Below are 27603 nucleotides of genomic sequence, written 5' to 3'. Positions count from 1 at the left end.
ATTGTACAAAAAGTAAGCTGGTGCAAAACATAATCAGATTTTTATTTTTGACAACTGAAATGCTAAATAGACTGTTTATTTAACTATAGAACACTCTCTTCTGACATTGCAGAATCATCAGTGTAATATATTTCTCTGGAAGGAGCACTGCAATGTAAAGACCCATTTCCTACCTAGAGCAAGCATTGGCAACTTACAGTCTTCCAGATATTATTGGACTACAATTCTTACCACCACCACCACTATGTTTGCTAAGGTTAAGGGCTGTTGAAGTCTAGTAACATCTTGAGGGGTGGTGAGTTCCTTCTTGATTTTACCACTGCTCCAAGTTGGAGCTCTGCCAGTGCTTAAATCACTGAAGAAAGAAGTTCTAGCACCCAAAACCTTTAGTTCAGCTCTGAGCAGTGATAAAATCCAGAGTGCAGCAGGATTCAGACCTTCCCCAGTGTTTTTTAAACCCAGGGTCCAGCCGCATTAGCCTGCTTGTGTTGTATAGACGCACCAGGATAAAGCAATACCCAAATTGCATGAAATGGCAGTGTAGATGCAGCCTAAGGCACAGTTCCCCTTCCAGTAGCGGCAGGCAACAGAACCATGGAATGTCCCTACCTCCTTAACACAATAGTAGCCAAGAATAATATCTATGCTGCTGCTAACACATCATAACTGAACCCATAAAAGTTTAGTTCAACAGTCCTTGCTCCAAATCTTAGCTCAGATATGAACTCAGTAGGTGAACATGACCAAGCATCTCTCTTGCCTTGTATAGATCTAGTATGCTGACTTCATATTAGTTGTAAAAATACAAATATTTTGTGTGTATATACACACATGTGCTTCCTTTTACAATTATAGGAAGTATTAAATTGTTACTAAATATTTGCATTTATTAAGAATCAGACAGAAAAATAAGATCGACTCATGCAACTTACTAAGACTACCACCCAGCATGATTATGGTGACTGAGCAATTCAGATTTCCTGTCTATTTGTATACGCCATATAATAAGATGTTCTTATCTCAGTCTCCAACTTGTTTCTGTCTGTATACTTGATTCTCTGCTATCTGATATGGCTTGTTTCTTTGTTCAGCAACAACAACAATCTGCAAGTTCCTCTGTCCAAATTTTTTTATCTCCTCTCACACATCCACAAACATTGGGAGAGACACAAAAAGTGACAAGCTCTGCCTACTGGTCTCTGGTCAAGAGTTAAATGTGCAAGGACAATTCTCTGTATGTGTGATGGATGTTAAACAATTATTAATCTTAAACTGTAGCAGCACAGCTGGAGAGGGATGTGGGAGCTGCTGAGGAAGATAAATGAATATGACAATTTATTAAAGATACATGGTTAGTACTTGATGCTGCTGTGCTCTCTTAGCAAGAAGCAATGGATTAGCTGTGACTTTGAAAAGGGGAGACAAGTAATGGCGTGCAAAGTGCAGGAGAAGAGCCACAATATACAGAGTATTTCAGCTGGAAATGGGTAATGCTGACATGTCATTGGAATGAAGGAATACTTTGAAAAGATATTTCACTTTAGATGTGAGGAAGGTGATTGTTGTTTTTGATATTTTTAAAATAGCTGTGCTTCACAGGGAGAAAAAGAAAAAGAGTTCAGCAGAGGACAAACTCAAAGCTTAGAGATGTTTAGACTGTACTCCTACATTTGCTTTCAAGTAAATGTGTGCAGGAGCACACTGTAGGCTACATCCTGCTCACATATAACACCAAGCAAAAGCAATGAAGTCTGTGAAGGGTTAAAAAAAACTGCAATCTTGCAACCTGGAATAAACCCCATGAATTGGGCAAATGAAGACTGTAGCAGAAGCCTTCCTGATTTTAATAGAAGCCATTCAAGACACAATCGTAAACAAAATGCAATGGGAATGGCCACAATTCAGAAGAGTTCTTTACAAATGTTGTCATCTATATCTATATATATAATAAAAGTGAAATCGGAGTATGTATCAGCGTTTTGATTGGCCTGGCGGAATATGTGCTCGCGTTTTGATTGGCCTGGCGGAATATGGATCAGCTTTCTGATTGGCCGGCCGGAATATGGGCCAGCTCTGATTGGCCGCCACTTTCACAGGCCACTGGGATTGCTGAGGGAAAAACTACTACCAACTGGCTTCGTTCGGCCTACTTATCTCCTCAGAACTATGCTAGCTTTGGGACAGTTAACAGCTTTCGGCCTACACTTTGGTAATAAAAAACACCACTGCCACCACCAGGAAGGCCGGACCTGGACCAAACTTGACACACATCATCCCAAACCCATACACATCCAAAGAGGCTGGCCCCGCCCTCCCAAGCCTCAAAACAGGACGCCATTTTACCTCTTCAGCTTTTCCCTGCCTCATTGGGAAACAGCAGTCCCCTTCTACAAGGTAAGACAACAGTGTTTATAACAGACTGAAGAGAACCTCATTCTTATCTTTTAAAGGATGCCTTTTCATGCTTAGGAACATTTCTAACCCACGAACCCCCAATCCAACCCCCCCTTGATCCTTCTGCCACATATTTGCAGGCCAAGGAGGCTGGCCCCGCCCTCCCAAGCCTCAAAACAGGATGCCATTTTACCTAATTTGATGTTTAATAGGCTTTTCCTTCATCCCTCCTTATTATCCAACATATTCGCTTATCCAACATTCTGCCGGCCTGTTTATGTTGGATAAGTGAGACTCTACTGTAGCACCACATCAAGTAGGAAATAAGCTACCACTTATAAAGTGGGGAGGCAAATTTAACTAATTTACGACGTTGGAATGAGGAAGTGCTGTCACAGTGGATGATGAAGCAGCTGTTCCCCCCTGTGGCCAGAATCGAACATCCCCTCAGACAACATTATTTATTTATTTATTTATTTATTTATTTACGGTATTTATATTCCGCCCTTCTCACCCTGAAGGGGACTCAGGGGACTCACATTATATACATATATGGCTAACATTCAATGCCCATATACACACAGAACCGAGACATCATCCACTGTGACGGCACTTCCTCATTCCAACGTCATAAATTAGTTAAATTTGCCTCCCCACTTTATAAGTGGTACCTTATTTCCTACTTGATAGATGCAACTATCTTTCGGGTTGCTAGGTCAGCAACGAGTAGGGGCTATTTTTTTTAATTGACAGGTGCTCACCCCGCCACGGGATGGCCTCGAACTCATGACCTCATGGTCAGAGTGATTTACTGCAGCAAGCTGCTCACGAGCCTGCGCCACAGGATGTTGTGGATGTTGTCCTTATCTACAACCTTATGCATTTTATTAATGGGATAATTCATTAAAAAAATTAAAATCCCTTTTCAAATAACTCGGGCATCGCCAGGTACCCAACCAGGTATATAGTAATAAAAGTCAGTGTTTGTGGGTATGTATGTTTGTTTGTATGTATGTATGCGGCGGTGTATACTTCCGCCCTGGGATCTGACTCCCACAGGCCACTGCAACCCCCCATAAAAGATGCATCTGGAGCAGTTTGGACAAGGATGGACCGCGTATGAAGGAATTTGCAGTACCATCACCTGCTTTACAGACCACACAACCCTCACCAATGACAGACTAGGACCAAGCCTGGAACACAAACTCCCTATGACTTTCAACCCTGGAGAATTTGGTGAACAATGGAACATGGATGATAGGATCTGAAGTACCTTCACCCACATCCAGAGACTATTCCTAACCCCCTCAGTCATGTATCTGTACCAAAGATGGCACACACCCCCATGACTCTTCTTATATACTGCTGAGGTTTTTTGGAGGATTGACCACAAACGATGGGATTTCCAGTACCTTCACCCCATCCAGAAACTACTGCAAACCCCATCAGCCATAGATCTGCATCAATGGGCCCATTCATAATATCCAAAACAACTCAATGCCCACTACTAATAACCCGGGCACCCCAAGCTAGTATATAATATATAGAAGCTATTTCTGAAATGTGCCAGAAACTCCTTTAGGCAGCATGAAGTTAGTCATACAAACTGAGACCTATATTTGAAAACCACAATATTTTTAAATGGATTCCCTTACAGCCAGAGTTTTTGAACTGCAGTTCTCTGAAAATCCAGGCTCTGTATTTTGACAGAAAGCAGGTGTGCATCAGCATTTGGAAAACAAGATTAAATATCAAAAGCGTGGTGGGGTTTATTAGAAACATCTCTATATATCTCTATAGCCACCCTGAGTACCCTCGGGTGAGAAGGGTGGGGTAAAAATGTTGGAAATAAATAAATATAATGAATGTAACTTAGCCAGAAATTCCTAAATTCTATTGTTGTTTTTCTCTAGCAGATAGATTCAGCTACTATATCTGCATTTCAAGGAAAAATAAGTCCCAAGCATAGCCATTACATTAAACAAATTGCATATTAGTAATTTTAATGTCTAGGAATTGAAGTCAGATACTGTAAAATCAAATTGTGCAAGGAAATATGTCATTTGAGCACCTCTCTCTTTTCTTTACTGGCTTATTCTTTCTTGAGGCCTGCAGTGTTTGTAAGCTTCAAAGATGTGAACTAATGAATGACCATTCTTTTGGAAAGAAGTGAGGGGAAATGGTACATTTACATAAAACTTTATTTAATAAGCAAGTAAACTGGAGAAAGGAAGGACTATGCTTATTGGAAGAACAAATCAAGAACATACACAAGGTGAGTTTGATAGATATAGGGTTTGTCTACATTGGCTGGTTAATTTGGGGGCAGCTTACTACAAAAATGTTCCAGACACACTGTCCTGAACCTGTGTGGTTAGTTGGAGTCCAGATGATCCAACCAGGCAGAGACTGTATTGGCCCCACTGGATTGTCTCTTTACTATCCATGCTGCTATTCTCAGACAGCTATAGAAGTCCATGAGAGCTCTGGGCCATTGAGGACGCTCCATGGTGACATCAACACAGGTGCCCATGCAACCTGCTGTCCATACTGCACTGTATCCACAAGGATGCTCCAATGTCTCAAGAAAACTCCAGATAATCCCCCTCCCCACAGACCTTAAGCTATTTAACCTCATTATACCCATCAGAAGTGGATAGCCAGGATCCAGTTCACTAAGTCAGGTTATTGGGTCCATGTAGTTGAGTCCATTGCCTGAGACTCCAAAGCAACCCTGTTGTTTTGGCGCAGTGTAATCAAAAGGTCACACAGGCACCTCTACTTATTTGCGGCTTTGACTTGCATTAATCTTCACTAAAATGGTCAGAACACATAGGCTTGGGTCTGTAGGGCTGCCTGCAATACGTCAGTGGATCTGGCCATGACCTGTTTTCTTTGAAACAGGTATTACCATGCATATTGCTTTTAAAACCTTCAATATGATATGGCACTGTAGAATTGGTCTAGTATACCAAAGTCACATTGGGTTTGGATTCCAAACATAATTACTGAAGAGTTTGGTAAAGATTCTTCAGCTCTCCCACACACACTAAGAATGCAATTCTTCATTTCTCTCATAGGCCAAGTGAGTTGAAGTACCAATCTTCTTCACGATGTTAAAAAAAATAACAATGTTAAAAAATCCCAGTGGCGTAGAGGGGTAAAGCCTTGTGACTTGAAGGTTGGGTTACTGACCTGAAGGCTGCCAGGTTCAAATCCCACCCGGGGAGAGCGTGGATGAGCTCCCTCTATCAGCTCCAGCTCCATGCGGGAACATGAGAGAAGCCTCCACAAGGATGGTAAAAACATCAAAAACATCCGGGTGTCCCCTGGGCAACATCCTTGCAGACGGCCAATTCTTTCACACCAGAAGCGACTCAGGTTGCTCCTGATACGAAAAAAAAATTCAATTCTTCATTTCTCTCATAGGCCAAGTGAGTTGAAGTACAGTAGAGTCTCACTTATCCAACATAAACGGGCCGGCAGAATGTTGGATAAGCAAATATGTTGGATAATAAGGAGGGATTAAGGAAAAGCCTATTAAACATCAAATTAGGTTATGATTTTACAAATGAAGCACCAAAACATCATGTTAGACAACAAATTTGGCAGAAAAAGTAGTTCAATATGCAGTAATGCTATGTAGTAATTACTGTATTTATGAATTTAGCACCAAAATATCACGATATATTGAAAACATTGACTACAAAAATGCATTGGATAATCCAGAATGTTGGATAAGTGAGTGTTGGATAAGTGAGACTCTACTGTACCAATCTTCTTCACAATGTTAAAAAAGTTAAAATAACTTTTTAGAACAAATAAACTTCTCAGTTCCTCAGTTTGGTTTTGGTAAGCTAGCTACAGTTCTCATTTTCTTTCCATTCCTTACTATATTTAGATGCCAGGACTCTAAGGCATTCTGTCAAAATGAACATCACTGAGGGCTCAATGTGTTTACTTTGCTTGAGAATAATACACAGTTCATGTCACTCATGCTGCCTATACTGGGCAAGGCTTCAGTAGCCATCTGCCATGGGTGAAAAGTGCAGAAGCCAATTATTACTTTGTCCACCTCTCAGTCTAGACATGTTTTTCCTACCACGAGTGGCATATAGGAGCCACACTGCAACCCACTCCTATTCCCTCTGAATTAAATCAAGTCTTACTGAATCAACTGGCACATTTCTGGCAGAGAGAAAAACAACTCATTTGCAATATGTTGCTGGAGGAGAGTTCTACAGGCACCGTGGACTGATAAAAAGACAAATGGGTCCTAGAACAAAGCAGGCCTCAACTCCCAAGCACTTGGCTTCTAGGGAGACTGTCATACTTTGATGTAATATGAAGGCACATGAATCACTAGAAAAGACAATAATGCTTGGTAAGGTGGAAGGTAATTGGCAAAGATGAAGACTACATTACAGTGGGAAAGAGTCAATCAAGGAATCCATGAACTGCAATATCTGAGCAGGGCTGATGAAGACAAGATGACTTGGAAGTCTCTCATTCATAGGGTTACCATAAGTTAAAGTTAACTTGATAGTGGTTAACAACAACACAGATATATCTCCTACAATATATCTGAAAGACCTGAAGATGGGTTGAAATTAACAGTACCACTCAGATACTAATAAAGTAGTTTTGGCAAAATAACACAATTCAACAAATTCAGAAACAAAACAAAGTCTGTACAGGTCAAATGTTTGGATGATAGATTGTGTATAATAGATAATGCTATGGAGACAATTATTTGGGGAACCCAGGTTGGGATGCTAGCTAGCAGGGCTGTAATTTACCTATAACTAGACAAAAGTTCAAATCTCTTCCTTCTTTCTACTGTTCTTCAGTCTCTGCTGTCTTGGAAAGCCTTTCCAGAAAGTCAGACTGAAGAAATCTTCTGATGTCTCCATTACATGAGCACATGGGATGTTGTTGGATTCAGGGACAAATAGGCAAAATTGGATGAAAGCAACTCACTCAAGGTATCTCCGCTACCTGATTTTTGACCCTCTGGAAAGGCTTTTCAGATTGCAAGGGAGTGTAGAAAAGGAAAATAAGAGAAATCTCCCCTTGGCTAATATGAAGATCCTTCTGCCAAGAGTTTTCAGAATCCAAGTCATTGATGTTAGAGTGGTAAGAAGATGTGGTATCAACTAGTGTGAGGACATGACCCACAGGTTGTGGATTGCTCCTTCAGCCATCCTGAGAATGACAAAGAACCTGAGGTAGTACAGCTAGCAGTGAATAAGCATAGAATTGGGCCATGACAGTAACAAGGGGGATTTCCAGATACATGATATAATGGTGAGTGCAGGCCAAATTATGGTCAAAATTAAATGAATTAAGAAACCTTTTTTAAAAAACAAAAACAAAATCAAAACAATAGATTCAAGTGTAAAGACCCATTTTTGGTTTAAGAATACCTCATGCAGAGTTGGTCCAACAATGAGGCAAATTAAGCGGTCGCTTCGGGCGCAAAACATATGGGGGCGCAGTCGAGACTGCTTTTTCTGTTGATTTGTTGTAAAACATGATGTTTTGGTGCTTAATTTGTAAAATCTTGGTGCCCCTGGTGGCACAGTGTGTTAAAGCGCTGAGTTGCTGAACTTGCGGACCAGAAGATCCCAGATTCAAATCCTGGGAGCTGAATGAGCGCCCGCTGTTAGCCCCAGCTCCTGCCAACCTAGCAGTTTGAAAACATGCAAATGTCAGTAGATCAATAGGTACTGCTCCGGCGGGAAGGTAACAGCGCTCCATCCAGTCATGCCGGCCACATGACCTGGAGATGTCTATGGACAACGCCGGCTCTTCAGCTTAGAAATGGAGATGAGCACCAACCCCCAGAGTCAGACATGACTGGACTTAACGTCAGGGAAAACCTTTACCTTTTTACTTGTAAAATCTTAATGTAATTTGATGTTTAATAGGCTTTTTCCTTAATCCCTCCTTTTTATCCAACCATTTCATTTATCCAATGCTTTTATTTTTCAGTGATTGGTTTGGGGTGGGGGGCAAAATTCTGCCTACACTTGAAAAATACCTAGGGCCGGCTCTGACCTCATGGATATATCATTTTACCTCCATTTCTGGCAAAGATCTACGATTTTTTTAAGGCTAGAATGTAATTCATCAGGGAGGGCAGAAAAGCCTAGGAAGTTAATAAGTCTTTGATTTCACAGAGAAGCCAGCCAAAGACCATGAAATGCAGTAATCTCATCTCCTATTTTAGAAAGGTAATTTCCATTCTTTTTGATATTCCCAGGCATAAGAGCTGGAAATTTCAACATATATGTTACTTCTTCATTAACTCCTTATTGGAGTTCTTATGATAGCTAGACCACTGGGCCAGATCCTAATGTACTGAAAATAACTGTAATACTATTGGCTTCTCTGGGGCTCTACACAGTTTATTGGCACAGCAGGGAGAATATAAAAAGTCACTATAGTTTCTAAAAGGGGGTAAGAGAGGCAGAAGTAAATCATGAGTGTCAATAAAACTCAGTACAGGAAAACTCCTTGGACTGGTGGTGTTTCACCACCAAGGCCCCATCGACACTGACATATGTAATTCAGATTATCTGATTTGCACTAGATTATACAAAAGTGTAGAATAATATAATCCAGTTTAAAGGAGATAATCTGGATTTGATATGGCAGTGTAGATGGGGCCCCAAGAATAGTCTTTTAGAAGATAGACATTTATGTTGGAGAGCAGGAGACAGAGAACAAGAATGCATGTACAGACACAAATGCACACAAGTTCACCTCGTTCATATATTTCAATATTATTATATCTGTCTGACTCTAGGAGATAGGAATTATTATATATTTAACCGTCTCATCTCCTTCTCCTTTCTCCTCTCTTCCCTATTTTTCACTGTTTGTCTATCAACTTTTTCTTGGGGAAAAAAGCATGGGCTGTCAATAATGTTTATGGCTGGAAGAGCATTTTTTAAAGTCCTCATGTTATATCATCCTGTTTTGTCTGATGCTAAATTCTGCATCTATTTTTCATTCCATTCTTTCATAAGCCAAAGACTATAATGCAATGGAACACACAGGGTTTGTATTTCAGAGATAAACTGTGACTGAACTAGGAAGTTGTGGCTTCAGATCTTTCCTCTGTCATGTTTCGAGGATGTGGCCTTAACCATTATCATTTTGCCTTAGCCTTCCGTCTGCAATATGGGAATAAAAAGGCTGAGCTACTTTATTGTTATTGTAAGTAATCAGGGCTGGCCCTAGGTAATTTTCAAGTGTAAGCAAACAGAATTTTGGCAGCCCTCCCCCCAAACCAATCACTGAAAGATAAAAGCATTGGATTAGCGAAAATGTTGGATAATAAGGAGGGATTAAGGAAAAGCCTATTAAACATCAAATTACATTATGATTTTACAAATTAAGCACCAAAATATCATGTTTTACAACAAATCAACAGAAAAAGCAGTTAAATACATGGTAATGTTATGTAGGAATTACTATATTTGCAAATTTAGCACCAAACATTGAACTGGGATATAGGGCAGTGTGGACTCAAATAGCCCAGTTCAAAGCAGATATTGTGGGTTATTCTGCTTTGATATTCTGGGTTATATGGCTGTGTGGAAGAGCCCTGAGGGTGCTTAGGAATTAAAAGGCCACCGAAAGGGAATCTGGCCCCCAGTATTAAAAAAACCCTCTAAAATCAGGATTATCCAACACAGTCTGCCTTTTAGTAGTCAATGTATTTGTAGTCAATGTTTTCAATACATTGCAATGTTTCGGTGCTAAATTCGTAAATGCAGTCATTACTACATAATGTTACCATGTATTAAACTGCTTTTTCTGTCAATTTGTTGTAAAATATGATGTTTTGGTGCTTAATTTGTAAAATCGTAATGTAATTTGACATTTAATAGGCTTTTCCTTAATCCCTCCTTATTATCCAACATTTTTGCTTATCCAACATTCTGCTGGCCTGTTTATGTTGGATAGGTGAGACTCTACTCTGTGTGTGTGTGTGTGTGTGTGTGTGTGTGTGTGTATGCATGCATGCGCTGGTATTCCATAATCTGAAATACAAAACACCTGTAGTCCCAGCAAGCATTTCAGGATACGATAGACTCAACTTTTGAATTAAGGCCCCCTTTTACCATCTAGCATTGAGTTCTGTCCAGAAATGTTCAATATACAAGCGATATAAATAATAATAATAATAGTAATAATAATAATAATAATAATAATAACAATAATAATAATACATCACACAGTCCTAAACACTTTGGAAGTGTTCAACTTGTGATTTTGTGATGCGAAATCCAGCATATATATCTCATTTGCTGTGTCATACTATGTCTTTGTGTCATCAATAATAATAATAATGCAAAGGGAAATGAAATAAAACCACAATATTCAGGGGCAAAACTGTCAAAGGGACCACAGAAAAAATCTACCATGCCATGCCAATATCTCCAAACAGGTCAAGACCACTTAGAGAACCAATGCAAAAGGACAAATCCTTCCCTTGGGCAAATCTCCAAATTGCCCACCTGATTGGGTCAAAAATCGCCAACTGACTAGCTGAAAGAGACCCAAGTGCCATTCCAGACCTTTAAAAACACATTGCAACTGGAGAAATTTCCACTCCACTAAGCAAAACAGTTACCCATATGAAAGTAAATTGCATTCAAAGATCAGATAGCATATATTGCTGGAATCCCAACCTCTCTTATTTTGTGCAGGTCAAGAGGAGAAATGGCAGGGAAAAGGAAGGAAGAAAGGAAGGAAGGAAAGTAGAGAAGGAATAGAGGTAGAAGTGGGGTGAGGACGGGATGGCAAACAAGGAAGGAAGAAAAGAAATAAGGAAAGAGAAGGGAGGAAGGAAAAGGAACCAGAGACGAGGGAGGAAGTAAAGGAAGGAAGGGGGAGAGAAAGGAAAGAAGGAGAGAAGGAAAGGTGGGAGTGGGGAAGGTGAGACTGATAAAGGGAAATGAGAATAAAAGAGAAAGAAGGAATGGGTGAGAGAATGAAGGATAATGTGTTGTTGAAGGCTTTCATGGCCAGAATCACTGCTTGCTGTGAGTTATCTGGGTTGTCTGGCCATGTTCCAGAAGCATTCTCTCCTGTCATTTTGCCCACATTTATGGCAGGCATGCTCAGAAGTTATGAGGTCTGTTGGAAACTAGGCCAGTGGGGTTTATGTCCCTATGGAATAATAATGTCCAGGGTGGGAGAAAGAACTCTTGTCTGTTTGAGGCAAGTTTGAATGGTGCAATTGGCCAGCTTGATTAGCGTTGAATGGCCTTGCAGCTTCAAAGCCTGGCTGCTTCCTGACTGAAGGAATCCTTTGTTGAGAGGTGTTAGCTGGCCCTGACCATGTCAGACTACACATAGAAGCCACTAAAATTCACAAGCATGTGGGAAATTTCAACAGAAAGAAGGAAACCATGAAAATGAACACAATCTGGTAACCAGTATTTTTTTAAAAAAACTCTAAAATCAGGACAGTAAGTAAAGAACAACACTCAATAAACAGGGGAATTCTAGACCGTAAACAATCAGGGCCAGTTAACACCTCCCAAAATAGAGTTCCCCCAGGAATGAAGCAGCCAGACTTTGAAGCTGCAAGGCAATTCAATGCTAATCAAGCTGGCCAATGGCAACATTCATACTTGCCTCAAACAGACAAGATTTCTCTCTCCCACCCTGGACATTATTCCACAAGTATATATATAAACCCCACTTGCCTAGTTTCCAACAGACCTCACAACCTCTGAGGATGCCTGCCATAGATGTAGGGGAAATGTCAGGAGAGAATGCTTCTGGAACATGGCCAGGCAGCCTGGAAAACTCACAACAACCCAAAATCCACACTGTCTGCTTTAAAGTGGATTATCTGAGTCCAAACTGCCATATAATCCAGTTCAAAGCAGATAATCTGGATTCTCTATGGCTGTGTGGAAGGGACCAGAGAAAGTGAAGGATGTCGGAAAAGGTAAAAAAAGGATAAAGAGAAGGGGAGAGGGAAGGAAGGAGAGAAAAGCAAAGGCAAGGGGAAAGAAGAAAGGAGAGAAAGGATAAAAGGGAAAGGTAAAAGAGGGAGAAGAGAAGGAGAGAAAGAGACGGTGAGAGGGTGAGAAAGAGAGAAAAAAGAAATCACAGAAAGGTAGTGAGGGGAAAGAAAGAGAGATAGAGCTGCAGAGAAAGAAGGAAGGAAGGAAGGGAGGGAGGGAGGGAGGGAGGGAGGGAGGGAGGAAGGAAGGAAGGAAGGAAGGAAGGAAGGAAGGAAGGAAGGAAGGAAGGAAGCAAGCAAGCAAGCAAGCAAGCAAGCAAGCATCGAGAGGGAGAGAGAGTCCACCTGGAGTGCTGGCTGGCTGGCCTTCCTTCTCCTCCTCTTTCTCTGCCTCTTCCTCGGGGCTGTTCCTCCCCCTTTCCTCCCCCTCCCTCCCTCCGCCTCCAAGGCAAGGATGCATGCGCTCCCAACAGAGAGCAAAGTCAGGAGGCACTTGGGAAAGAGGTGCATTTCTTTGGGCAAAGCAGAAGAGGAGAGGGAAAGGGGGAGAGAGAAAGAGAAAGAAGGAAATAAATAGGGAAGGAAGGAAAGAGAAAGGGAGGGAGGGAGGGAGGGAGGGAGGGAGAGGGAAAGCAAAGCAGTGGCCGGTGGGGTGGCACTGCCCACCCACGTGTGGAGAGGGGGAGAAAGCGCCAAAGCGGCAACGGTCAGCTGCTGCCTGCAGCAGGTGAGAATCAGGATGCGACCCTGCGGGGAGGAGGAGGTGGGGGTGCGCATGCACATACATCCCTCCAAGGGATGCATGCACGCGCACCCCCCTCCTCCTCCCAGAGTCACGATCCACAGGTGAGGATTGTGACCCTGGGGAGAGGAGGAGGCGGGAGTGCGTGTGTGCACACGGGGGGGGCGCATGCGCACGGGAGCTCCTCAAGTGCACTCCCAAGAGAATGGCACCACAGGCAACTGCCTGGTTTGCCTTACGGGTGAACCGCCCCTATAAGTAATGCATGAGTTTTGAAACACTCAGAAGCTGTAAACATGTTAAACACTGGCTATCCATTTTTGAAAATGGATGTGTGGCAAGATTTCTCCATTCTCTTGTATGTTTCTAGTAGTTAGGTAGTCATATAGTCAAAGTGGCTTGTTTACTCAGACTATTGGCTGCTATATGCTGCTGAAGGCTTATCTTGGATGCATTCACAGAGGGTGACACATTGCACCAAGCCCACAAGAAGTGAAGTCTCACAATACCTATATACCATTGTGAAACTTGGATCTGAGATTAGGTGCTAATTCTGTGCTGGATCTCAATCAAAGACTTACGAGACAGAGCGGGGTGGGTGGGATCCTAGGTCAGTCGTGGAAACCCACTGGGTGATCTTGGGCAAGTCACATTCTTTGAGCTTCAGAGGAAAGCAAAGGCAAACTCTCTGAGAAAATCTTGCCAAGAAAATCACATGGCACGTACACCTTAAGGTTGCCATAAACTGAAACAACTTGGAAGCACACAACAACCATATGCTTCTGAGTGATCAATTTCCCTTTGATTGCCAGTTGCCTTTTCTGGGAGTTCATCTTACGGCACTGCTATTACAGATTTTCCCTTGTCGTAAGGCTTACTTTTAAACTCAGTAATGATGCGGCCATATGAAATGACAAACAGTGAAGGGTGCTTTGATGCAAATCAGTCAGGTGACTCCTTCGTCCCAGAGATCTGATCCAGATAGATTAATTTCTTTCCAAACACTTTTTACAAAGCTTTATCTGACATAGGAAGGATGGAATCAAGAAGGATTAAAAGAATATTCAGGCAAATTGCATGAGACGAGATAAGCAATATGCAAGCAGAGGAAATTGCTACCTTAAAGACAGGCGTTTGGCTTTTTTCTCTTTAAACACTGGCTCTGATTCTCGATGTGGCATCAACTGTTGCTTCTGGACAGGCACCTTTGGCAAAGGGACATCTGGACCAATTGGTGGCAAGAAATGATGGCACATGGAAGTAGCGACTCTCCATCCAATGTGCTGGGCTATGAGACCATCTCTGGTACTTGATAAAGCTTTCCATTTGGATGCAAGGAAGGGGTTTCTTGGCCCACTGGACTCAGCCTAAGGAATAAAGGGAGAGAAAAGACATTGCTGGGAACACAGAAATAACAGGACCAATCTGAGATATAATCACACTTTGGAAGAAATTATAAACAAGGCACTCTTGTGTTTATTTCTGCGCTTCATACTTCACTTTGATTTACTAATCCTGCTATAGTCAGGAAATCTGCAATGAAGGTTGTATATAAGATAATGAAAATGAGGTGACTTCGGTATAATTTCTCTTCTTTGAAACAAAAACAGACCCCTTTTGATTTGAAGTGCTAATAATTGAAATGCTAATACTATCACTCATTGTTTGTAAAATTGGTAGAAATGTTAAGGGATTTAGAACAATTCGTCACTTCCTTGAACAGGCATTTTCAAAGCAATTAGGCCAGATTTGCCTTCAAACCCCAGGTGTAACTTTGACTTTTAAAGTTTGGCATTAATTACATATCACCTTAATAACAGTTTGTGTTATACTACTTGTGCTAGTTCTTTGCACTACCACTCAGTGCTGTGGGATTATTACTGTTTCTGTATTTTCCAAACTAATGAACTATGCAAGCACCTTACCATTGATATTTACCTTTACACAGTTGCATGTGCCGACAGATTTGTTATAACTGGGAGTTGCCTGATTGATGGTAAATGAAGGAGATCCATGTGTAAAAATGAACTTATTATGTAGCAAATTAAATGAGCAGGGAAGCAATTTAGGACTATGTGGGGAAGGTGCAGGGGAGGATATCAGAATGGCTGAGTCCAGTTAACTGATCATTCCAAACTTTATGCTTCTATCTGGGGATAATTGACGTATTTATTTACTTTATTTTATTTATACCTCAGCTTTCTCCCCAAGGGTACTCAAGGTGGCTAAAACCCATACACTTTGGTCCCCATTTAAAGCAAAACGAATACATTTTTTAAAAAACTAAATAGTACTGTGTGGGTTAGGATAAAATAAAATTAAAAGGCAATAAATGAAATTAAATGCATTTTAAAACAGACAATCCACTCCTCCAAATCCAGGCTTTGGTTTGGGTATTTGGATGACACAATGGCCATGAGTCCTGCATTAAAGAAAATGGTCCTCTCTTGAAAGGACAGTTTTTTATTGGCAGGCATCTTCTATTTCGAGGGCTGCCTGAATCCATTTCAGAAATCCCCTGGAAGGGAAAGCAAGTTACGCATCAACAGTTGGCAGCTGGAAAACAAGCTGAGCAGATATATATGACATTTGACCACAGGACTGTGTGTCCATAAATGTGCGCCTAATATATAACAGAGGATTCATATGTGTTATGAACATTTGAGGTGTTCTTTGCTATAATTTAGGGGGTTATCTTTTGCCTTTTTTGGTGACATGTAAGTAGGCACCCTGTAGATAATTGGACAACTCCCTGTACATTCTTTGGACTTCCTCTTCAAGGGAAGATTGAACAAAAATGTAATAAAATAAAAATATGTTCACAAAAATAGGGAATTCTATCAACCATGCAGGGAAGTGATCGTTTTGTATCTCTTTGATGTATATATTCAGATGTACATTCTCACAAATGCACTCTTTTGAGAAGAACCCTATTTCATTGACTGAATATGTTCCTTAACATTTTAATTCTGGTGTTGTTCGAAGATATACCATTGCAACACCATAGGTCAATAGAAATGACTAGGAGGGAACATCTGCCCTGTAGAATTAATACAGCTTGAAACCAATTTAATTGCCATGGCTAAATGCAATGGAATACTGGGAACTATAGTTTAATGCTATAAAACATTTAATAGACTTTAGATACATGATACACTGATACACTGTTAAACTAAATTTAGCAGTTTTATGGTTTTTTATCTGTTGATTTTAATTATTTTTTCCATTGTGACGGATGATAGTCTCTGAGATGCCAATGAGGCATTTTCTTTTCTTGATCAAAATCTGGTTACAATCATTAATGCTATTAGATTGAAAGTATCATGTAATGCCAAAATCAGCCACCTGTTTATGCCTATTATACAATTATTCTTTCCTGAAAGTAAATCAGATGTTGAATCCTCACCATTTTGCACTGAAATATCAGTGACAACTGGGAAAATATATTGATGTTTTAAGAAACCCATTGTGAAATCAGTCAGATTTCATTTTATATGCCTATTAGTTCTTGTAACAGAACACAATGGAATAGGAGTTGCCTCTATTTTTTTAAAAAAAAACAAAATGTCAAATGTATTGATGAAAGCTGAATCAGTGTAACATGTTTATTAATGTCATTATGCAAATATGCTGTGAAGACACCCACTTTTTAATTGGCCAACTGTAATAACATTTCATTCCAGTACCTAACATTTTAAATCCTTGCTCCAGCAACTTCTGCTCAGTTATAGCTGTTGCATATTCTCTTTAAAACCAGCTTTTCAAGGTCTTAAGTGAGCTGTGTGGTTAAAAACTAAACTCATTCTTGGCTTGGACTTCTATGTTCAGCTTTTCATCTCTACAACATAATTTATATATTTTTAACAATGCAAGAGAGGAAACCCCTAAGTACTTAACAGACATGTGTCCAAAATAAAATTAAAAATTTCAATTTCTTCTACAAGACACTTCAAACCGTAAATTATGAATTGAGTCATGTCCCTTTGGATGCCTCACTGAGAAACAACAGAAGGTCATCTGGAGTGGAAAGGACTCCTTCCTAAAGGTGATGGCAAATATTCTGAGTGGAAAGTTGAGTTTCTGGTAAATGAGGGCAGAGGAAAAGGGAATGATGCAAGTTCAAAAAGTACACCAGAGTCAAGACAATTGGAAGTTGTAGACTTAACAGATTCTTAGGCCCCATCTACACTGCCATATAAAATCCAGATTATCTACTTTGAACTGGATTATATGGCAGTGTAGACTCGTATAATCCATTTGATAACCTGGATTATGGAGCCCCCAGATGGCGTAGTGGACTAAGTGACTTGAAGGTTGGGTTGCTGACCTGAAAGCTGCCAGGTTCGAATCCCACCTGGGGAGAGTGCGGATGAGCTCCCTCTATCAGCTCCAGCTCCATGCGGGGACATGAGAGAAGCCTCCCACAAGGATGGTAAAAACATCAAAACATCCGGGCGTCCCCTGGGCAATGTCCTTGCAGACGGCCAATTCTCTCACTCCAGAAGCAACTCAAGTTGCTCCTGACACGGGGAAAAAAAAACCCCGGATTATATGACAGTGTAGAAGAGGCCTTAAAGTGATGCTTCAGAATATACTTCTTAAGGGAAAGAGATATAAAATTTATTGTGGCACCCCTTCTTTAAAAATGAAATTTCAAAAGTGAAAAGAACTCATTCAATGTAATATTTCCCAGTCCAAATAAAAATAAAAGAAGTGAATTTCAAACTTTGGAGACTGTTCCTCTCCAAATGTATCAGATGCCTGATACACCTAGAGAAATAAAAATGTGTATTTGGTCAGGTGATGGAACATATTGTGTTCCTGAATTGAAAATTATTTATAATGAAAAAAGAAAAGAAAATGTGAATAAACTTCAAAACCTCTTTTGTTTGCTTAGTGATGGAGTACACTACCATCACAGTTTCTTGTCACAAAAACATTAACTGAATATATTTTATTTGATGTATATCTTGTTTATCTCACAAAATTCTGACTCAAAGAGCTTGCAAGATTAAAAATAGGTATAGATAAAATGTAAAGTAATATTGTTAAAATAAAATGTCAACATTAAAGCACACTTGAGTTAAGAGCAGTTTTAAAAGAACATTGACTTAAAATTACAATCTTCACCCACGCAAAGCCCCCCTCACTTTTATATGAGTTAGTTAATCATCAAAGCCCACATACAACATGAAAGGTGAGTGTAACACCTGGATTAGCAGTCATACTACTATCATGATGTGATTCTTAGCAAAATAGCCATATAATACTCCACATTATTTCCCTTTGTCCAATTGAGACTATGGTAACTGTTCACACATTGCCAAACCAAAATAAAGACATCATAAAAGCTATAAAAAGGCACAGATGTGCATATACCGATTTGTGCATATAAGTGTTTAAAATTGCTGTAATTAACAGAAATGTGGAAGAACACAACATAGTGGGAGAGATTGTGACCATGTGATCTTTGTGCCTATTCCATATGCTTTTCAAGTATAGGCAGTCTCCAGGTTATGAGCCAGAAAGGCTCTATAGATTTCTTCTTAAGCTGAATTTGTATGTGAGTCAGAACAGGAACATTTTAAGTGTAACTCCAGCAATATGTGCGTGTGTTTTGCTGGAGTTGTGTGTATGCATAAGCTTTAGACAGCATAGGGAAGGGTTAACACCCCTGTGGTGTTTGTTTTGTTGTCTTTACCTCTATTTGGAAGATTTTACTTCACTTTCTATCCCTGTGACAACTGGATTGGAAACAAGGATTAGTGACAAAGCTTCAGTTGAGATCCCCTTTTCCCATGAAAACTCTTTCATGAATGAATTTCCTTTCCAAGGGGTAGATTTATCTCACTCCCTGTTGTCTCACCCCTGTTCTTAACTATGAGTCATCTGTAAGTCAGATGTTTGGGAATCTGTAAGGCATCCAGCTCTCATGGTTTACTCCATACTTAAACAAGATAGTCCTTCAAACAGAAAAATCCTACAGATAGTTCTCTAATAGGACTGTTTGATAGGCTATCTCCTGTAATATGGGCCACATTAAGGACATGCACATATGTTGGGGAAAGCAGAGGCATCACAAACTTTATTTATTTTATTTATTTTCACCCTACCTTTTCCCCAATATGGGGACTCAAGGCGATAAAGGGTCCTCGTCATAAGTATGGACCATGAACTATAAGAGAAACGTTATTGTCATTTTGGTGCACAGAAAGTAGATGGAACTATTCCCAATTCCTTATGGAAAGACCAGAGCAGAATGCAACACAAAGCAAGCATGGGTCAGCCACTAAGAAAAATCCAAATGTCAACTGCTGAGCAGGATCTTGAAATCATCCAAGGCACAAGGCAGGAATGTCCTTTTTCCCCAATTCTGTTGGCAATAGTAATGGAATTATTAGCTAATGTAATAAGAGAAGAGAGTAGTATAAAAGGAATAGGAATAAAGGGAAAATATAAAATACATCTGTTTGCAGATTATACTCTTTTAACAATGGAAAACCCAATAAAACAATGGGGAAAAATTGAGGCCTATCTAACAGAATTTGGATTAATAACAGGTCTACAAATCAATTGGAATAAACCAGAAATGATGATATTTAACTATCAAGAAGAAGAGATAAAATAAAGCAGGAAGGGAAACAAAAACTAAAGAAACAATTAAATATTTAGGGATAAATATAACTAAAAAATTAAATTTTTTAGAAATAAATAATTTAACCAAATTAAGAAAGGAAATTAATATGAAATTATTAGAATACACCAAACTCAAATTATATTGGTTTGGTAGCATTAGTTAAAATGAAGATATTATCAAATTAAATTTTCAATTTGGAATGCTACCCATAGAAATTTCAGATCAAGAAATAAAAAATGGCAAGGTATGTTAAACTTGTAATGGAAACAAAAAGCTAGAATAAATAATAGCATATTGTATAAACCTCAAAAAGAAGGAGATATCGGACTTCCAAATCTCAAATTATATTTTCATTCTAATCAAATAAGATATATACAGTAGAGTCTCACTTATCCAACATAAACGGGCTGGCAGAATGTTGGATAAGCGAATGTGTTGGATAATAAGGAGGCATTAAGGAAAGGCCTATTAAACATCAAATTAGGTTATGATTTTACAAATTAAGCACCAAACATCATGTTAGACAACAAATTTGGCAGAAAAAGTAGTTCAATACGCAGTAATGCTATGTAGTAATTACTGTATTTACGAATTTAGCACCAAAATATCACGATATATTGAAAACTTTGACTAGAAAACTGCGTTGGATAATCCAGAATGTTGGATAAGCGAGTGTTGGATAAGTGAGACTCTACTGTAGTACAAAGTTTAGCAAAACAAAAGAGATTAAGAGTTGTTAGAAGAAGATGATAAAAAAATTAGAACTGAAATTAGAATACATTTCTATAGGGATAATAGGGGAAAAGGTAAAAAGAAATGGCATGATTCTTTAAATAGCCCTTTTAAAAAATATTTTGGGGATTTGGGGAAAATATTTTTTAAAAACAAATGCCAGGTATTTCACCTATAATGCCAGTTTTGAGGACAGAAAATTTCCCAGCAAACTTTTAAAAAAGAACTTGAAGCAGAATTTAATGGAAGAGGTATAATGAAAATACGAGATTTGGATCTGAAGATGGTAAATATGGAAAGGATAAAAGATCAATTAATAGGAAGATATTTAGAGTGGTATAAATACTTACAATTGGAGAAATGGTCAAGTGATAGAAGGAAAAAATATAATGGGGGTAGGGAACATACAACATTTGAGAAGGGTTAACTCAAAGGGAGGTTAAAGAAGATAATGTAATATTAAAAAGCATAGTAAGCAATATCTATAAACTATTATTAATGTACAAACAAGAACAAGACCACTTGAGGGAAATGTGGGAAGTAGATTCATGGGGGAAAGTGAATAATCAAGAATGGGCAAGGATATGAAGTATGCGATTACTAAAAAAATATGTCCATAAGAATTAAGGAAAACTATTACAAAATGGTATGGCAATGGTACCTAACCCTGGTTAGATTAAATCAGATAGATAAAAAATATTCAAATCAGTTTTGGAGAGGCTGTCAGGAAATAGACTCATATCATCATATGTGGTGGTACTGTAAAATTATACAAAAAAAATTGAGAAAGGGTATTTAAAGAAACAAGAACAATAATAAAAATAGAGATGGAGAGTACATCAAAATCAGCATTATTACTCATACATAACAATACAGTGCCTTTACAAGAGGAGAAGGAATTGGTCTAATTTGCTAACAGCAGCAAAATTCTTAGTAGCAAAAAAACTGGAAAGAAAGGAAATTCAAGTAGAAGAATGGTACAGGGAAATTCGGAACATAGCTATTAATGACAAATTAACTTGAGGTATTAAATTAAAAAGAGAATATGGAAACAAACAGGTTTTTGGAAAATATGGGAAATTTTTATTGAGTATATCTTTAATGAGGGAAAGGGGTACAAGCCAGCAACAGAAGCAATGAAATTTTGGACTTGTGAAACAAGATGATTTGTCCCTGGTGAAGGTTGCACAAAATAAGGTAAGGGGGGAATATAAGAGTAATAATAAAGAAACAAATATTTATACGTAGATAAAAGATGTGCGGGCTGTGGCGCAGGCTGGTTGGTAGCTAGCTACAATAAATCACTATGATCAAGAGATCATGTGTTCGAGGTGGAGTGAGCACCTGACCATTAAAATAAAAAATAGCCCCTGCTCGTTGTTGACCTAAGCAACCCGAAAGATAGTTGCATCTATCAAGTAGGGAATTTAGGTACCACTTATATGTGGAGAGGCTAATTTAACTAATTTATGACACCATAAAAATTGTCCAGCTGCCATTTGGAATGAGGAAGTCAGCGTCACAGTGGATTATGAAGCAGCTGCTCCCCCTGTGGCCAGAATCAAGCATACTCTCAGGAAGCTGGAGAAGGTTAAATTGCCTTTGTGTCTGTCTCTGTCTCTATGTTCATATGGCATTGAATGTTTGCCATATATGTGTACATTGTGATCTGCCCTGAGTCCCCTTCGGGGTGAGAAGGGCGGAATATAAATACTGTAAATAAATAAATAAATATTTATTTATTTATATCACTTTTACCCCGCCTTTCTCTCTGAGGAGACTCAAAGCGGCTTACAGTAAATAGGCAAAAATTCAATGCCTAAAAACAATGTAAAAACAACAATTCATATAAAACAATCTACAAAATAACAGTTCATATAAAACAGATAGCATTACAAAATAAAATCACATTATATAAAATTGTAAGAATGTCCAAGCTTAAAATCCATTCATCCAGAATCCTCAAGTCTTCGTACAGGTCATGTTCATGAGAACAAGTCCATGTTCTCATTCATTAAAAGCTTGTGTGCACAACCATGTCTTTAAGGCTTTCCTGAAGGCTAGGAGAGTTGGTATCTGCCTTATGTTGCTGGGGAGGGTGTTCCATAGCCGAGGAGCCACCATCGAGAAGGCCCTGTCCCTCGTTCCCACCAGCCTTACCTGCGAGGCTGGTGGGACCAAGAGCAGGTGTAGTATAAGTTGTAATTGAGGAAAGTTAAAAACTGATAAGAAGTGTTATTAAGGTGTGTTTGATTGGCATACTTCCCTGTCCAAGTTATTGTAAAAAGGGGAAGGGATGTATACTTATACATTTGATTGATAAATTTTTAAAAAAATGAAAAATGATATCATGGAACATTATCTGCAATAAATCTATATGCTGCTGAGCACTGTAGTTTTTCCCTGAAACTATTTCACCACCCCAGCTAAAATGCTTGTCAAGAGATCTCACAGAGAAGCATCACAATTTCATATAAGATAAAATCTACAAAGGAGCAGAAAGTCAGGTGCAGCAACAAATTTTCACACTCTAAAAAATGCAAGGAATCTTTTCAGAGAGAGAGAGAGAGAGAGAGAGAGAGAGAGAGAGAGAGAGAGAGAGAGAGAGAGGGAGAGAGAGAGAAAAGAAAACCTGTGAGTGTTTCATATTTTGTGAGGCAGATGGCAAAAAGCACTTAGATATGATTGTTCTTCTTCAATGTGCTTGCATGTGCTTTAGGATTGCCCACAGAGTGCTATCCGTATTCTCAATCTCACTGGAACCATCACTAATCAAGTAAATTTATTAGTCTATTAGGACAAAATAGCAAGTGTCTGATTTGTAGGGGTTTCCCCCTCCTCCCCTCCCTCTGTTTGATTTTAAAAGATAAACCAGCTAATTTACATGAAAATTGACCTTAATTATCCCAAGAGTCTTTTCCTCACTTAGAACTTAGTTCAGCCTCTGGTAATTCCTTGATTATGAAAACACATTAAAGAAGATATCAATCTAGCATATGAACTCCGGCAACAAAGTCAAATTAATATATTCAAATTTGTATATAAAACCATGGAATCACCTTCAGGCAATACCAGAGAAGATCCTTAGTTCCACTCCATGCAAAATGGGATTGAAATGACAACAAATTCCAAATGTGTACAAATTTGTACACTTCACCTAGCAACAGCCAATTTGGTCTGTTTCTTTTCATTTCCTCAGCTCTGGGCCTGAAAGGGATGGGATTTTTAGTTCAAACTCCTCGATTATTTTAAATTGGAGAATGAGGTGTATATGTGCCAAGTTTGGTCCAATCTATCAAGCCAGGAGCCTTTCTGGTACAAACAAATAAGCATACTTTGACTTTTATATACACGCTATATATAGATTAACATATTTATATTTGTGGCGTGATCTAGTTTTTCCATTTGTCTTGGATACTGGCCCTATCTTTAAGATGAAGGATAGGTTAAACATACTGTAAATTGGAGCCAACCCAAGAAGGCATTATTATGTGGGGATCTTTGTAATTATTACAGGACACAAAGAAAGAAAGAAAGAAAGAAAGAAAGGAAGGAAGGAAGGAAGGAAGGAAGGAAGGAAGAAAGGAAGAAAGGAAGAAAGGAAGAAAGGAAGAAAGGAAGAAAGAAAGAAAGAAAGAAAGAAAGAAAGAAAGAAAGAAAGAAAGAAAGAAAGAAAGAAAGAAAGAGAAAGAGAGAAAGAAAGAAAGAAGGAAAGAGAGAGAGGGAGGGAGGGAGGGAGGGAGGGAGGGAGCATGCCTTTGGAACATGACTGATTTTCCAGACTTTGTGAATCAAAAAAAAATCTTGAGACAGATCTGCAAGATGAAACAAATCCAAAGAAAGGTCCCCATGATACTCATAATCTTAAATTAATATTTCCTGTATATAGCCCTAAAATCCTTTTCATTTTTATCTGTATTCTGATTTATTTGCATTTATTTTTGATCATGGAGATACTCAGGTGTAAAATACAGCATGTGCCTTGTGCTACTTCTGGATGACATATCAATGTATGTATTTAAGATACCATTTTGGGGTTCATAAGAGTCATATCCTTATTTGGGTCTTGGGGACACTGCTCCATTAGGGAGCCTTCAGACTAGACTGAAACCCACTTCGGAGCAGGTTATCGAAACCCGCTCCGAAGCGGATTTAAATCCCCACGGGCTCCCAAAAGAAGCAGGCTTTCCCAAAGATTGTCCCCATTCTAGTGTGGTAACTATTCCACCCCCCACCCCCAAAATACCCCAAAAGCCTTTAAAAATAAAAAATTACTGTGTTGCCATGAGCTCTCCTGGTGCGTAAAAACAACATGCCTGAAGGTGGAGGGGATTGCTCCCCCCCCCCCCGGCATGTTATTTTTATTTTAAGGCTTTTAGGGAGGGTTGGGAAAGGGGTGGGTCCCCTTATTTTAAGTTTTATTTTATTTTAAGGCTTTTGGAGAGGGTTGGGAAAGAGGTGGGTCCTCTTTTCACTTCTCCGGGCTCATGGAGCCCGAAAAAGCGAATTGGGCTGTGGGGACAGACTACTGGGACTGTAGATGCAATCCTAGTCATCTGTGCCCACAGGACCCACACCTTATTAGATCTGGACTTTTCAAGAAGTCCCGGGTTTAATGGGGTATCTAAGTAATTCGGGACAAAGCAGGGTTTACCTCTTTTATTATTCCTCTTTTACCCGAGGTGTCATTTGGATGCCTCAGGTAAAAGTACAACAGGGCCCATATTTTGGGCCCTGTCTAAAAGGGCACTTAGACTGGTTTTGTAGCTGAGGATTGTGTAGTGCATAAAAGTAAATTTTGCAAGGCCTGCCTTCCCCAGATATTCTGGGTATTTTCCTGAAGGAGGAAAGGAAAAGGAATGGCTGAAAGAAATATGTAGCATTCATATGGGCCAAAATACAAAATATTTCATGATGAGTGGCCAACCTTCAGTGATAAACTCAATAGATAGCTCCAGCCATTCCTCATATACAGAATTGGAAGAGTCCCGTGCAAGACAGAGGTCACTTTTCCAGTTTAGCAGATATTGATATATCTGCTTAATAATCTTCAAGAGAGAAGACAAATAAATCATAAAAATAAATAGCCATCAAAGAAATTAGTGACAGGAAAGAATCCTTCTGTTTCATTAAGCAAATTAAGTTTGAAATGCTGTATTATCATGGTTTAATATCCACAAAATTTAATTACTTGAAGCAGCTTAATTTTGCTGCATAACGTGGAAGAATACACAGCCTGATTTCAATCATTTGCAGATGTCCAAAGTGAACTGACCATATTTCTTTACATCACAAGGTTTGGGAAAATGTCCTCCAGTGTGCTGAGAGAGGAGGACTCATTAATATGCTGAACACACCTATACTAGAGGAGAATAAATCACATTCAGAAAGGGCTCTTAGCTCACCAAGGGCCTTTCCAAATACCATATTTTGGATGCTGGGAAAATGAGCCTCCTAGAAAAAAAGAACTTCCTTGGAGAAAGATATGTCTGCACTCCCCTGAAGGAAATGAGTCACAAATGCTCTTTTATTGCACTATAAATGGATTATTTAGAAAGGCCCGAAGTTAAGTGGTTATGTTTTCAGCTTTTTTTTGCCTTTCATGAATTCCTGCTATTCATTCTGTGCTTCTGATCAAGTTGCAGTTATATATAAAAAATCAAGCTGCAATCAAGAGGTAATGTTACATTTCTGTGCTGAATTTTAAAGAAAGATGACGACATCATACATGTTAGCATTATTCTTGTTCTTCGTGCTGCCAGTGGTTACAAGGGAGCTCTGAAAATAAGCCACTTTGATTTAACTGGAGCTTCTGTACAAGTGAGCTTAAGATTTCAGCATGTGATAAATACTGTGGCATCAGTTTCAAATACAAAGAGTGAGTGGGGGAGGAAACAATGAACTTGACATTTTATAAATATATACAAGTGGGTGATAATCTGTCCAAATTTGCCTGTAGGCGTTTCTCTGCCCAGATTGCATAATGTGCCAAGATACACTCCAATATGGGCAGGTGTACAGAGGAGTTACACTGCTGTAGCTTTAGTTAAGCTTCTTATCAGTTCAGTTCCATTCCTCTCATTCAAGACTACATTCCAAGTGTATCTAATATTAGGTTAAGCTTTTGGGAATTTTACCTTTCAAATATTTTAGCAAAGGTAGGGCTGCTGCTTAAAAAAGGTAATACCACCCAACCCTCTAGGATTCTTGGTGTGTGACTTCTTGTTCTACAAAGAGCAACTAACAAACTGAAACAGAAATGGGGAAATGTATGGGGCGATTAATAGTATCACATCATGTTTTCTGTGTCAGGTGAGCTCTTGACATGACAGTGGGAGAAAAGGATACCTGCAAATGTTATTTTCAGCTGCTTTAACATCTACTTCCAGATTGAAATACTAGCACTAATGTGTATTTACTATCAAACATGTTCCTGATTACTATAAAAAGATAAACTGCTGCCTACATTAGTTATGCTCTTTCCCAAAGTACTTTCATTTTTAGTCTGGATTCATTTGGTGTTTCATCTTACAGACATAACTAGCTGTGCATCTATATGCATACACAAGCACACACATATTGCATATGGAATATACAGTGCAACCTGTAATATAGATTCAGTACATATATAATATAGATATTATACCAAAAATACACACAAAAGTATTGGGCAAACAGTATGGAAATTGGTTTCTTTACGAAATCAAACTTGTATATAAAACTGCCTTCTAAAATATTAATTCAGGGCAACATATTTGTTTGTTAGGAGCTGCTGACTGTCTTCTTTATTTATTGTGATTTCTCAAGTTACTCCTGACATGGAAAAAAATGTGGTATGTGCCAGCATGCACTCAGCTGGATTTCACTGATCTGCTGCTTTAAAATCTCCAAAGTGCTCAGGAATCCGACATAAAATGCAAACAATTCAGAATGGATGATTTCTGGTGCATCCTTTCCCCAAGAGGATCCCCTTAATATAGGAGTTACATAGTCTTGATAGGATGAAGCATTTCAAAGTGCATTTAAATGTTAAATATACATGAATATACACATTTGTTGTTCAAGTGATAGATTTTAGTGCACCAGAATTAAAAAATGCTTGCC

General features: G+C 39.0%; 1 protein-coding gene across 1 annotated transcript in view; it reads right to left on the bottom strand.

The window, feature by feature from the left end:
• Positions 1–27603, bottom strand: part of tmem232 (transmembrane protein 232) — a 168197-nt gene that overhangs the window by 58263 nt on the left and 82331 nt on the right. The window contains exon 11 of the mRNA XM_016994846.2: positions 14250–14497. Within this exon, the coding sequence (XP_016850335.1) occupies positions 14250–14497 (248 nt within the window). The remainder of the gene's footprint in view (positions 1–14249; positions 14498–27603) is intronic.

This window comes from Anolis carolinensis, chromosome 2, assembly GCF_035594765.1.
Source record: "Anolis carolinensis isolate JA03-04 chromosome 2, rAnoCar3.1.pri, whole genome shotgun sequence".
Taxonomy (NCBI): Eukaryota; Metazoa; Chordata; class Lepidosauria; order Squamata; family Dactyloidae; genus Anolis; species Anolis carolinensis.
The sequence above is the reverse complement of the archived record's forward strand: the minus strand, read 5'-3'. Positions and strand labels throughout refer to the sequence as shown.